Source organism: Chiloscyllium punctatum, chromosome 25 (assembly GCF_047496795.1).
Source record: "Chiloscyllium punctatum isolate Juve2018m chromosome 25, sChiPun1.3, whole genome shotgun sequence".
Lineage (NCBI taxonomy): Eukaryota > Metazoa > Chordata > Chondrichthyes > Orectolobiformes > Hemiscylliidae > Chiloscyllium > Chiloscyllium punctatum.
In genome coordinates this window covers 83,672,282-83,685,061 of record NC_092763.1, presented here as the reverse complement: position 1 = coordinate 83,685,061, position 12,780 = coordinate 83,672,282, and the positions used below count along the sequence as shown (strand labels likewise).

General features: G+C 44.9%; 1 protein-coding gene across 6 annotated transcripts in view; it reads right to left on the bottom strand.

Annotated features, from left to right (window-relative positions):
• The window catches only part of mcf2a (MCF.2 cell line derived transforming sequence a), a 191,729-nt gene that overhangs the window by 76,337 nt on the left and 102,612 nt on the right, over positions 1 to 12,780 (bottom strand). For all 6 annotated transcript variants that reach the window (XR_011964151.1, XR_011964152.1, XM_072595615.1 and 3 more), the window contains 3 exons: positions 12,418 to 12,537; positions 9,225 to 9,341; positions 1,964 to 2,113 (listed from right to left, as the gene is read on the bottom strand). Coding sequence is in view for 4 of the 6 variants with exons in the window: in XM_072595615.1 (XP_072451716.1) it covers positions 1,964 to 2,113; positions 9,225 to 9,341; positions 12,418 to 12,537 (387 nt within the window). In the remaining 2 variants the exon portion in view is untranslated. The remainder of the gene's footprint in view (positions 1 to 1,963; positions 2,114 to 9,224; positions 9,342 to 12,417; positions 12,538 to 12,780) is intronic.

Sequence of the window (12,780 nt, the reverse complement as noted above, 5' to 3'; positions counted from 1 at the left end):
TCGTTCAAGGGTTGGCACAGATATGATGGGTTCAATGGCCTCCTTTCACACTGTAAAACTCTGTGATTCTATAAAAGATTGGCTAGCTAACAGGTTCCAGAGAATAGGAATAAATGAGTAATTTACTGGTTGGCAACTTCTAATGGTGCATAACTGTTTGCAATTTATCTAAATAACTTGGATAAAGGGACCAAAGGGAAGGTTTCCAACTTTGGTGAAGTCACAACGATAGGTGGAATAGTAAATTGTGAAGACGCCATGAGGCTGTTCCAAAGGAATTTCGATAGATTAAGGGAGTGGATAAAGATCTGACAAATGGAATATAATATGGGAAAACGTGACATTACCAATTTAGGCAGGAGAAAGTACATTATCTAAGTGGTGAGAGATTGCAAGACTCTGAATTATAGAGACGCAGAGAGATCTAGGTATCCTAGTGTGTGAATCACAGTATGCAGCTACAACAAGTAATCAGGAAAGTTAATGGAATGTTATCACTTACAGCAAGGGGAACTGAGTGCTAAAGCAGGAAGGTTAAACATCTGTTATATAGGGCACTGCTGAGATCATATTTCGAGTACTGTGCACAGTAGGGTCTCTTATTTTTTTCTTAAACGAACTGCATTGGAAGCCGTTCAGAGAAGGTGTACCAGACTAAAGCCTGGAATTAGTCGTGCAAGGTTGGGTTATGATGAAAGGTTGGGCAGGCTTGGCTTGTATCCATTAGAGTATAGAAGAATGAGGGATAACTTAATTAAAACATGTAAGATTCTGAGGTGTCCTGACAGGGTGAATGAGGAGATGATATAGCTGCTGATGGGAAAATTGAGAACTCAAGGTCACGGTTTAAAAGTTAGGGCCCTCCCATTTCAGCCAGATGATGGGAAAACTTCTTTCTCTTGGACAGTTAGAAGTCTTTGGAACTCTGTTCCTCAAAGGTGGCACAGTGGCTCAGTGATTAGCACTACTGCCTCACAGCACGAGGCACCTGGGTTCGATTCCAGTCTCAGGTGACTGTGTGGAGTTTGCACATTCTCCCTGTGTCTGTGCGGGTCCCCTTCGGGTGCTTCGGTTTCCTCTCACAATCCAAAAGATGTGCACGTTAGGTGAACTGGCCATGTTAAATTGCCCACAGTGTTCAGGGATGTGTGGGTTAGGTGCATTAGTCAGGGCTATAGGGTAAATGAAGGGTCAGTGTGGACTTGTTGGGCCAAAGGGCCTGTTTTCACACTGCAGAGATTTTATTTTTAATTCAAAGGTTGTGGATCAGAGACTTTGAATCTTTTTAATGCCTAGAGAAATAGAGTTTTGAGAAGCAAGGAGAGAAAGGTTACTAGGGAAGCCAAGAATGTGGAGCTCCTGCATGGGAGAGTCTAGGACCAGAGGACATTCCTTCAGAATAAAGGGCTTCTGATTTAAGGAATTTCTTCTCTCAGAGGGTTGAGAGTCTATGGAATTCCATGCCACAGAGAGCCAGTGGGGGCAGAGTCCTTGTGGATAGTTAAGGGTGAGATAGATTCTTGATCAGTTGGGAAATCAAGATTTACAGGGAAAGGACAGGACAGTGGATGTGAGGAATGTCAGATCAGTGTGACCCTATTGAATTGTGTAGCAGGTTCAAGGGGCCGAATGGCCTACTCCATTTCCTATTTCATATGGTCTTGTGGATTACTGTTAAAATCACAGCAGCAAAAAGGTTTAATAAGTGACAGAACATACTCGAGGGGCTGAACAGCCTGCTCCTGATAGATATGTACTGTATATATCCAGTCTGCACCAAGGACCAGGCCACTTGTTTCAACAGGTCTGTGCCAATATTTACAGTTCACAAGTGCATCCTTCTGCCTTCTCAGGAAAACCTTCTAATATTTCCTGCCTCACATGCTCCCCTTAATCGTACAGTGAATGAGGGCTCTGTACTTTTCTGAAGAGTCAACACTGTAGCATTCACATTGTGCCTTACCTTAAGCTGATTATATTTCTCAGTTCTGGCGATCAGTAGGTCCTCTACAGAATGTAAATTATTGGGCAGCTCAGCTTCAGCCAGATCTGTTCCAAATGCCTGCAGCATCTGTGCAATCTCCTTCACCATCACAGCGAAGCTCTCGATAGCCTGAACACATGAGCACCAATTCATGAATGAGGGGGATGGGGGCGGGTACAGTTAGACACAGCACTCAAGAGCAAATTGCAATCGCTTCCCTCAGAATGTGACCCTAGCCCTTCTATAAACATAACACTGCCTCTGCCCACATTGACCTCAGTTGGGATCTTCCACATTGGATGCTGGACAAGGGGGTCAGGAGGGAGGCACCATTAGAACACAACCAAGGCTTTTTAATTATTCAGAGGAGCAGTTTGTGCTGTAAACTGAGCCTGAATCTGACAAAATACAAAAGGAAAACATGCGCGAGAAAAAACATTTACAAAACTGAGGTTTGCACCAAAGCTGAAAATACTCTGAGTCCCTCATCTTAGGAAAGACAGACTGGCCTTGGAGATAGTCCAGAGAAGGTTAACTCAGCTGGTCCTGGGGATGGAGGCACTGACTTATCAGGAGAGGTTGAGTAAGTTGGGGCCTGTACTCATTGGAGTTTAGAAGATTGAGAGGTGACCTGATTGAAACATACAAGATTCGCAGGGGGACCTGACAGTGAAGATATAACAAATAATGAATGAGATACGCTTAAACAAGCTGAATAGGGTGGGGCTGTTTTCCCTGGATCGTTCAAAGCTGAGGGTGATCTTATATTGAAGTTTATAAAATCATGAGGGGCATGGATAGGATTAAAATAGACATGGTCTTCTCTCAGGGTAACACAGTCCAAAACTAAAAAGGCAAGGTTTAAAAGGGAGCTCATTGGCAACTTTTTCACACAGAGGGTAATGTGCGTATCAAATGAAGTGCCAGAAGAAGTCTTTCAGGCTGCTACAATCACATTTAAAAGGCATCTGAATGGGCACGTGAATAGGAAGGGTTTAGAGGGATTTGGGTCAAATGCTGGCAAATGGGACTAGATTAATTAGGATATCTGGTCAGCATGGGCGAGTTGGACAAAGGGTTTGTTTCCATGCTGTGTCTCTGAGTCTGAGTCTGAGTCCGAGTTCAATCTTTTTATTCTTAAACTATTTACAATGACACCTGGTTGTGGCAACAGTTGAAGATTTTCACTGTATTTTACTGCATTACTCACTGTAAAATACAAGTGACAATAAATCATTTAAATTTTCAAGATTTGGAAAGGTCGCTTCCCCTTGTGAGAGAGTCCAGGAGCAGAGGGCTCACACTTATACAGAATTGATGAGGAATTTTTCCGCAGAATTATTATGAGTGAAGAAGGAGGCCATATGGACCATCAGACCTGCAGCAGCTCTACTATTTAGTCTAGCTCTAGTCCTCTTCTCTCAGATGCCAGAGATTTTGTGTTACTGCACCGGACAGTTGAGACTGGGTAGTTCAGTACATTCAAGGCCAAGACAGGCAGATTGTTATTGACGAGGGAAATACAGAAAAGGCAGGGAGCGTGGAGTTGAGGATTATCGGATCAGCCATGATCTCATTGAACATTGGAGCAGATTCCATGGGCTGAATGGCCTAATACTGCCCTACATCCTATGGTATTCACCAGAGCAAGTTCTTCAAGGTTATATCTTTTAAGATATCTTATATCTTACACTTCAGATACAAGTCTTGCCCTTCCTCCCTTTCTTCAAAGTCAGATACCTCACAACATCAGGTTATGGTCCACCAGGTTTATTTGAAATCACAAGCTTTTGAAAGGCTGATCCTTTGTCGGGTGAAGTGATCACCTCACCTGACGAAGGTGCAGCACTCTGAAAGCTTGTGATTTCAAATAAACCTGGTGGACCATAACCTGATGTTGTGAGGTATCTGACTTTGTCCATCCACCCCCAGTCCCAGTCCAACACCAGCGCTTCCACATCATGGAAACCTTTCCTCATAAGACACCCTGTCCAGTCCAGGTTTCAACCTTCTTGGAACTACTTCCCCCAAGTCTTTGACTTGATTCATCTACATTGATAGGTGGAGCAGGAAAATCTATAACCAGGTCTAGAAAGACTTCGGTGACTTTGCTGTTTCTCTGTTGGCACTTGTTAGATCAAACAATCAACAATTAGATCAACTAATTAGGCTGAAGGAACTTGCGCTGATGTAACTGGAGGGGTGCATGAGAATTATAAGCTGGATGTACATGTACTCCATGTTCATTCCAGGTGTCATTGTTAGTTCCCTATGGAAGAAATGGAATAGTCCATCCATGCACTTGGGGGTTTAGAGACTGAACCTTACAGAGAGTTTCACTTTGGATGTGTATTATTTGTGAACTGGGAATAAAACACAGCTTTGTAATTAAATGGATTACTTCACAGAAATCTCAGTGTATTTTTCTTTGGGATTAAAATAGTGAATTCTTGGCAGGTATTCACCCTGTGTAATTAATTATCGTTCTATTGTTCTGTGTTGTTCACTGTGCAGCTCAATGTTTTAGATTAGATTAGATTAGATTACTTACAGTGTGGAAACAGGCCCTTCGGCCCAACAAGTCCACACCGCCCCGCCGAAGCGTAACCCACCCATACCCCTACATCTACATCTACATCTACCCCTTACCTAACACTACGGGCAATTTAGCAATGGCCAATTCACCTGACCTGCACATCTTTTGGACTGTGGGAGGAAACCGGAGCACCCGAAGGAAACCCACGCAGACACGGGGAGAACGTGCAAACTCCACACATTCCACCCATGTTAAACACCATGGGTGGAATGTGTAGTCAATGAGAATCTGAATTTATTTGCATCAGTCTGTTTTGGCAGGTCTTTGTTCTATTAATACTGTGACAATCCAAAGATTTATAAATTTACAATCAGTATTTTGGAGTAAATGGCAGATTGATCTCCTGTAAGAATCTCAAAGCCAAGGCTGCCTAGTGTCACACCAGAAAACGCAAAGATTTATTTTGTGAGATCACACTCACAGGACAGAGCCTCACCAACCAGAGACACACAAATTCTGGGAATTTCTTCCCCTGGGACAAGACTCCACCTAGAATTTCATAACACTGACTTTGTAAAAATGGAAGTTGTTGCAAATGTTGTTAAAAGCTTTGGATCCTCAGATGAATTAACTTATATTGTCCCTCCTTTTCCAATTACCAGCCTAAAGCTACTGTCGAGTATGAACACAGCTCATTCACCTGATGTTCCTCCAATTTAACCCAATAATTTGAAATGAATAAGGATACTGCTGGAATCATGGAGACACAGAGGCACAGAGTGAGTCAGACAGTGAGAGAGGCAGAGAGACAGAAACACAGGAAGAGACAGAGAGAGGAGAGACAGAGTGCAACACAGGGAGAGGAGGACAGAGAGAGAGAGAGAGAGAGAGAGAGAGAATGAGATGTAGGTAAAAACAGAGAAAGGGAGACAGGAAGAGAGAAAGGGAGTGAAAGGATTAGACAGAGACAGATAGAACAAGAGAGAGAGGGAGAAGCATAGAGTGAAAGAGTGAGAGGGACAGAAGGAGAAGGAGGTTTGTCAAACAAACACCAACAGGAACGAGTCCTCAATAGACAACAGACAATAGGTGCAGGAGTAGGCCATTCTGCCCTTCAAGTCTGCACCACCATTCAATATGATCATGGCTGATCATCCTTAATCAGTATCCTGTTCCTGCCTTATCTCCATAACCCTTGATTCCACAATCCTTGAGAGCTCTATCTATCTCTTTCTTAAATGAATCCAGAGACTGGGCCTCCACTGCCCTCTGGGGCAGAGCATTCCACACAGCCACCACTCTCTGGGTGAAGAAGTTTCTCCTCATCTCTGTCCGAAATGGTCTACCCTGTATTTTTAAGCTGTGTCCTCTGGTTCAGCACTCACCCATCAGCGGAAACATGTTTCCTGCCTCCACAGTGTCCAATCCTTTAATAATCTTATATGTCTCAATCAGATCCCCTCTCAGTCTTCTAAACTCAAGGGTATACAAACCCAGTTGCTCCAGTCTTTCAGCGTAAGGTGGTCCCACCATTCCAGGAATTGACCTCGTGAACCTACGCTGCACTCCCTCAATAGCCAGAATGTCTTTCCTCAAATTTGGAAACCAGAACTGCACACAATACTCCAGGTGTGGTCTCACCAGGGGCCTGTACAGCTGCAGAAGAACCTCTTTGCTTCTAAACTCAATCCCTCTTGTTATGAAGGCCAGCATGCTATTAGCCTTCTTCACTACCTGCTGTACCTGCATGCTTACCTTCATTGACTGGTGTATAAGAACGAGGAGAAAGTGAGGACTGTAGATGCTGGAGATCAGAGCTGAAAATGCGTTGCTGGAAAAGCGCAGCAGGTCAGGCAGCATCCAAGGAACAGGAGAATCGACCTTTCAAGAACACCCAGATCTCTTTGTACTGCCCCTTTACCTAAATTGATTCCATTTAAGTCGTAATCTGCCTTCCTGTTCTTGCCACCAAAGTGGATAACCATACACTTATCCACATTAAACTGCATCTGCCATGCATCTGACCACTCACCTAACCTGTCCAGGTCACCCTGTAATCTCCTAACATCTTCCTCACATTTCACCCTGCCACCCGGCTTAGTATCATCAGCAAATTTGCTCATGTTATTACTAATACCATCTTCTATATCATTAATATATATTGTAAAAAGCTGCGGTCCCAGCACTGATCCCTGCAGTACCCCACTGTTCAGAATTATAAAAATGCAAAATAAAGAGATTAAGAACCATGAGTTTTTGAATCACCATGGAAACCATTAGTCATGATTTACTCTCTGACCTGAACACCATTAACACAAGTATCTGACTCACCCACAATAGATTCAACACACGGAAATACCACATGACTTGAGACAGAATTTTACAGCGCAGATTCAGGTCATTCAGCCCAATTGGTCTATACTGGTATTTATGCTGCACATGAACCTCCTCCAGCCCCATGTTGTCAAATCCCATTCACAGATACTTCTTTCTCTGAAGACACAAATGATGATTCCTGGGATATGGGTAAAGGATGGGGAACAAGACTAAGATACCAGAGACATGATGAGCCAAGTGGTCTTCTTCTGCTTGGAAAACATTTATGGATGGTGGGAGTGGATTGGGGTGGACAATGGGAGCAGATTGCTCAGCACTACTGCAGGAATACAGCAGTTCAGGAATGCTGAATGGAAATTCCATCCCTCAGGCACAACACTGCAGTGTACTCTACCTCATGGCCAGGCAGAAGGTCAATGATCAATGTTCCAGGTTAGTGCCAGACTTTTAGGGCAAGGAAGGATTGTTCAGCCTAGAAAGGGAGCAAAGGGCTGCCAGGTTTTGAAGGACATGCAGGAAGGAATGAAAGGAGGAGTGATATGGGGTGGGTGTGATCCTAATGGACAAAATGTATCCCCAGCCTCAACACCAATATCACAGCCACATTTTCACCCAGGTGTTATTTTAGAAGTTGAGACCTCTTAAGGATGGCACGGTGGCACAGTGGTTAGCACTGCTGCCTAACAGTGCCAGAGACCCAGGTTCAATTCCCGCCTCAGGCGACTGACTGTGTGGAGTTTGCACGTTCTCCCCGTGTCTGCTTGGGTTTGCTCCGGTTTCCTCCCACAGTCTAAAAATGTGCAGGTCAGGTGAATTGGCCATGCTAAATTGCCCGTAGTGTTAGGTGTAGGGGAATGGGTTAGGGTGGGTTGTGCTTCAGCAGGTCAGTGTGGACTTGTTGGGCCGAAGGGCCAGTTTCCACACTGTAAGTAATCTCATCTAAGGACTACTTTCTACTTTTGGAGGATATTCTTTGGTTTTCAGGATCTTCTTTTTGAATTCTCACTGACATCATCATTAGACGATGCAGTCAAATTGTAACATTACCTTCAATATCTGTGTTGACATAGTGGGCTATTTGGAGACACACAGAAACAGAATTGGAAGAATTAATCAATAGCCTCAATAATCATCATCACTCCATGCAATTTAAAGTCACAAAGTCCACAGAATATATTTATTTCCTAGACATCACCGTATTTTGAATTGGTACAAGACAACAGGCTTAAATTAAAAATAACTACTCATTTTAAAATAAACCCGACACACATATAAACACAGCTACCCATTACCTGGAATCCTCAAACAAAAGCAAAATACTGCAGATACTGACAATCTGAGACAAACATAAAGAATGTTGGAGAAACTCAGGAGATCTGGCAGCATCTGTGGAGAGAAAAACAGTCGACGTTTCAAGCCCAGGATGATTGTGAAGAAGAGTCATATCGGACCTGAGGGTGGGGATGAGGAGGAGGATGGAGGTTGGGGTGGGTGAGGAGGACAGTGGAGTGTGGGGGGTGAGGGTGGGGATGAAGAGAAGGATGGAGGTGAGGGGTGGGTGAGGAGGAGAGTGGGGTGTGGGGGGTGAGGGTGGGGATGAGGATGAATGTGAGGGTGAGGCTGGGGATTGTGTAGAGGTGAGAGTGGGGGAAAGGGTTGGCATTGTGAGAGGGGGTGAAGGTGGGTGTGAAGGTGGGGGGTGAGGGTGGGGGGGGAAGAGTGGGGGTGAGGGTGGAGGGGGAAGGGTTGGGAGTGAGGGGAGGGGATGGGAGTCAGGATGAGGGTGGTGGTGAGAGTGGGGGTTGAGGAGGGAGGTGAGGGTGGGGGGGGAGGGTGGGGGTGAGAGTGGGGGTGAGAGTGGGGGTGTGGGTGGGGTGAGGGCAGGGGTTAAGGGTGGGGGAGAGAGTGGGGGGTGAGGGAGCGGATGGGGGCGGTGAGTGTGGGTGGGGTTGAGGGTGGGGGATGAGGCCATGAAAAGATCAGCCATGATCTTATTGAATGGTGGAGCAGGCTTGAGGAGCCAGATGGCCTACTCCTGCTCCTAGTTCTTATGTCCTTATGGGGAAAAGGCAAATGGAGTTGAGGATTGTTAGATCAGCCATGATCTCCCTAAACAGCAGAGGAAACCTGCTGGGCTGAATGGCCTAGTTCTGATCCAATGGCTTATGGTCTGATTGATTCACCTCCTCCCTGTGATACTGGGTCCCACATTCTCACCACTTTCTGGTAAAGAATGATCTCCTGCATTCCCTACTGGTGACAATCTGTGGACCCTATTGTAATGACCTGACCACGTGCTGGTTTAAGGTAGTTTTGTATCGGTTTCTTGCTGATATCCCTGGGTTCCCCACAATGTGCCATACTCACTGTTCGGAACAGAATCCACTCGTTGTGACAGTAATCAAGCGTGCCACCAAATTCGTGTGTCAGGTGGGTTTCATCAATATACTTCAACAACTCGGTGACCGAACTCAGCATAACAACCTGCAGGGAAAGCAAAGGGAGCTTACTCTCTCTCTCTCTCTCGCTCACACACACACACACACACACACACACACATACACACAGACACAAATACAAACTCAAGTATACGCACACACAAACACACACATACACACACACACAAACAAACACAAACACAAGCACAAGCACAAACACATACACAAACACACACAAATACACATAAAAACACACACACAAACAAACACAAACACAAACAACACAAACACAAACAACACACACACAAACAACACACACACAAACAACACACACACAAACAACACACACACAAACAACACACACACAAACAACACACACACAAACAACACACACACACACACACACACACACGTAGGAGCTTTCACCTTCAACACAGCATGGAAATTCATCAACATAAAGAAAACACAATCTCTCTCATGACCTCCGACATCCCTAAAGTGACTCCCAGTCAATGATGTAACTCTTGATGTGCAGTCACTATGCAATGTGGGTGATGCTTTGAAGTTAAAGGGAAGAGAAATTCAGCCTGTGCTGAAGGGGCTATCAATCACATTAGAAATACAGCCATATTACAACTGTGCTTACATTTTAAAAGCACCTTATTGCCTGTGAAGCACTCCAGGATGTCAGGATAGGAGGTAAAGAAATGCAAGTTTGTCTTAGAGTTATAGAGTCACAGAGATGTACAGCACAGAAACAGACCCTTCGGTCCAATTTATCCATGCCTAACAGATATTCTAACCCAATCTAGTCCCATTTGCCAGCATTTGGGCCCATATCCTTTAACCTCTTCCTATTCATATACCCATTCAGATGCCTTTTAAATGTTGCAATTGTACCAGCCTCCACCATTTCCTCTGGCAGCTCATTCCATACACGTACCGCTCTCTGTGTGAAAACGTTGCCCCTTAGGCCCCTTTTAAATCTTTTCCCCTCTCACCCTAAACTTATGCCCTCTAGTTCTAGACTCCCCCACCCTAAGGAAAAGACCTTGTCTATTTATCCTATCCATGCCCCTCATGATTTTCTAAATCTCTATAACGTCACCCCTCAGCCTCTGATGCTCCAGGGAAAACAGCCCAGCCTGTTCAGCCTCTCCCTGTAGCTAAAACCCTCCAATCCTGGCAACCTCCTTGTAAATCTTTTCTGAACCCTTTCAAGTTTCACAACGCCCTTCCTATAGCAGGGAGACCAGAATTGCACACAATATTCCAAAAGTCATCTGAAAAAATAGAGGAAGACCGAGAGAGAGAGAGAATAACAGGCAGAAGGGAAGACGTGCAGAGAGTTCACAGAGAAAGGACAAGATACAAAGAGAGAGAGACAGACAGAGAGAGACAGAGACACAGACACAGACACTTAGTGGGAAACTGATATAGAGAAACTGAGAAAGAGAGAGGGGAAAGACAGACATAGAGAGAGAGAAACACAGAGGGAGGGAGATTCACAGAGAGAGAGAGAGAAATGGGCAAAGAGAGCCACAGAGAGAGAGAGAGACAGACAGACAGACAGACAGGTAGACAGAGAGAGAGGAAGACTCACAGAGAGAGAGAGAGTGACAGAAAGAGGGACACAGAGAAAGGCAGAGAAATGGGGATAAGATACAAAGAGGGGGGTGTGCTGGATTTTGTTTTAGGAAACAAAGCCAGGCAAGTGTAGAAGGGCCACTTGGGAACATATTGGTGGTAGTGACTATAACTCAGTAAGCCTTAAGATATTTATAGAAAAGGACAAAGAAGTTTCTAAATTGGGTCAAGATTGATTTCAAGATGATAAGACAGGCTCTGGCCAAAGTGCAGTAGCTTCTTACAGGAAAATCCAGGTCAGAGCAATGGGAGATATCCCGAAGGGTAAGAGTGAGAGGGCAGGGGTCAACAGGTTCCTGTAAAGGAAAAGGCTGTCGCTTGGAGATGCAGAGAGCCCTGGACAGTCAAGGGATGGACAGGCTTGGATAAGGAAAAGAAGAGAAGCTTATGGTGGACCCGGAAGGTCAAACCAGTGAATGCCTGAAAGGAGGAGAGAGAAGAAAACAGAAATTGCTGGAAAAGCTCAGCAGGTCTGGCAGGTTCTGAGGAAGGGTCACCAGACCTGAAACATTAACCAGGATTAATTTGCACAGATGCTGCCAGACCTGCTGAGCTTTTCCAGTAATTTCTGTTTTTGTTTCGGATTTACTGCATCTGCTGTTCTTTTGAGTTATTTCGGGGTATAGAGAGTGCAGGAGGTTACTCAAGAAGCAAATTAGGAAAGCAAAGAGGAAACATATATAAACACTTTGGGGTAACATTAAGGCAAATCAAAGGTGTTGTATAAGTATAAAAGTGTTATAAAATAGCCAGGGAGAGTAAGGTCCATTAGGAACCATATTGGCAATCTCTGTGGGAGAATGGCCATTAGAGAGAGAGAGACACACACACAGAAAGAGGGAGATTCACAGAGAGCGAGAGAGAGAAAGAGAGAGAGTGAGAAAGGAAGACCCAGAGAGAGAGGGACAGAGAGAGAGAAAGCAAGGAAGAGCCAGAGAGAGAAGGACAGAGAGAGCGAGAGAGCGAGAGGGGAAGGAAGAGCCAGAGAGAGAGGGACAGAGACAGAGACAGTGAGAGAGAGAGAGAAAGGAAGAGCCAGAGAGAGAGAGAGAGAGGAAGAATCAGAGAGAGAAGGATACACAGAGAGAGAGACAGGCAGACAGAGACGGAGGAAGAGTCAGAGAGAGACGAAGAGTCAGAGAGAGAGAGAGAGAGAGAGAGAGGGATACACACACAACAGAGAGAAAGAGAGAGAAAGGAAGAGTCAGAGAGAAAGAGAGAGAGAGAAAGAGTCAGAGAGAGAGAGACATAGAGAGAAAGAGGACACATACACACACACACACACACACACACACAATAGAAGAGAGTCAGAGAGAGAGAGGGGAAGGGAGTCAGAGTGTGGGAGAGAGGAAGACTCTCAGAGAGATAGAGACAGAGAAAGAGGGAGGGAGTCACACAAAGAGTGAGTTACATAGAGGAGAAACCTAAGAGAGGGAGATAAGAAACCAGGAGGTAGAGGGAAGATTAATACTTACTGGGAGTTTCAGGATAAAGTCATCCTGATTGAATCGGAAGCTAATGTCAGAGATGGCACGTTGGAAGAATCCGGTGGGGCGCAGGACCAGCACCAGCTGCAAGTTTTCTGGACACGTGGCCTATGGGGAATCAAATGGAAAACATTCATTTCTCACAAATCATTCATTCCCCAACAATCCAGAGCAAATTCCAGGGGCTGAATGGAAAGTGCATAAATAAGTGGATCAATAATTCCCACAATAAACAAGCTGACCTAGTGAGATCCTCCCTGACCCAGTGAAATCCACACTAACCCAGTAAAATCCACACTAAACCAATGAGATCCACCCTGACCCAGTGAAATCCCCACTGACCCAGTAAGA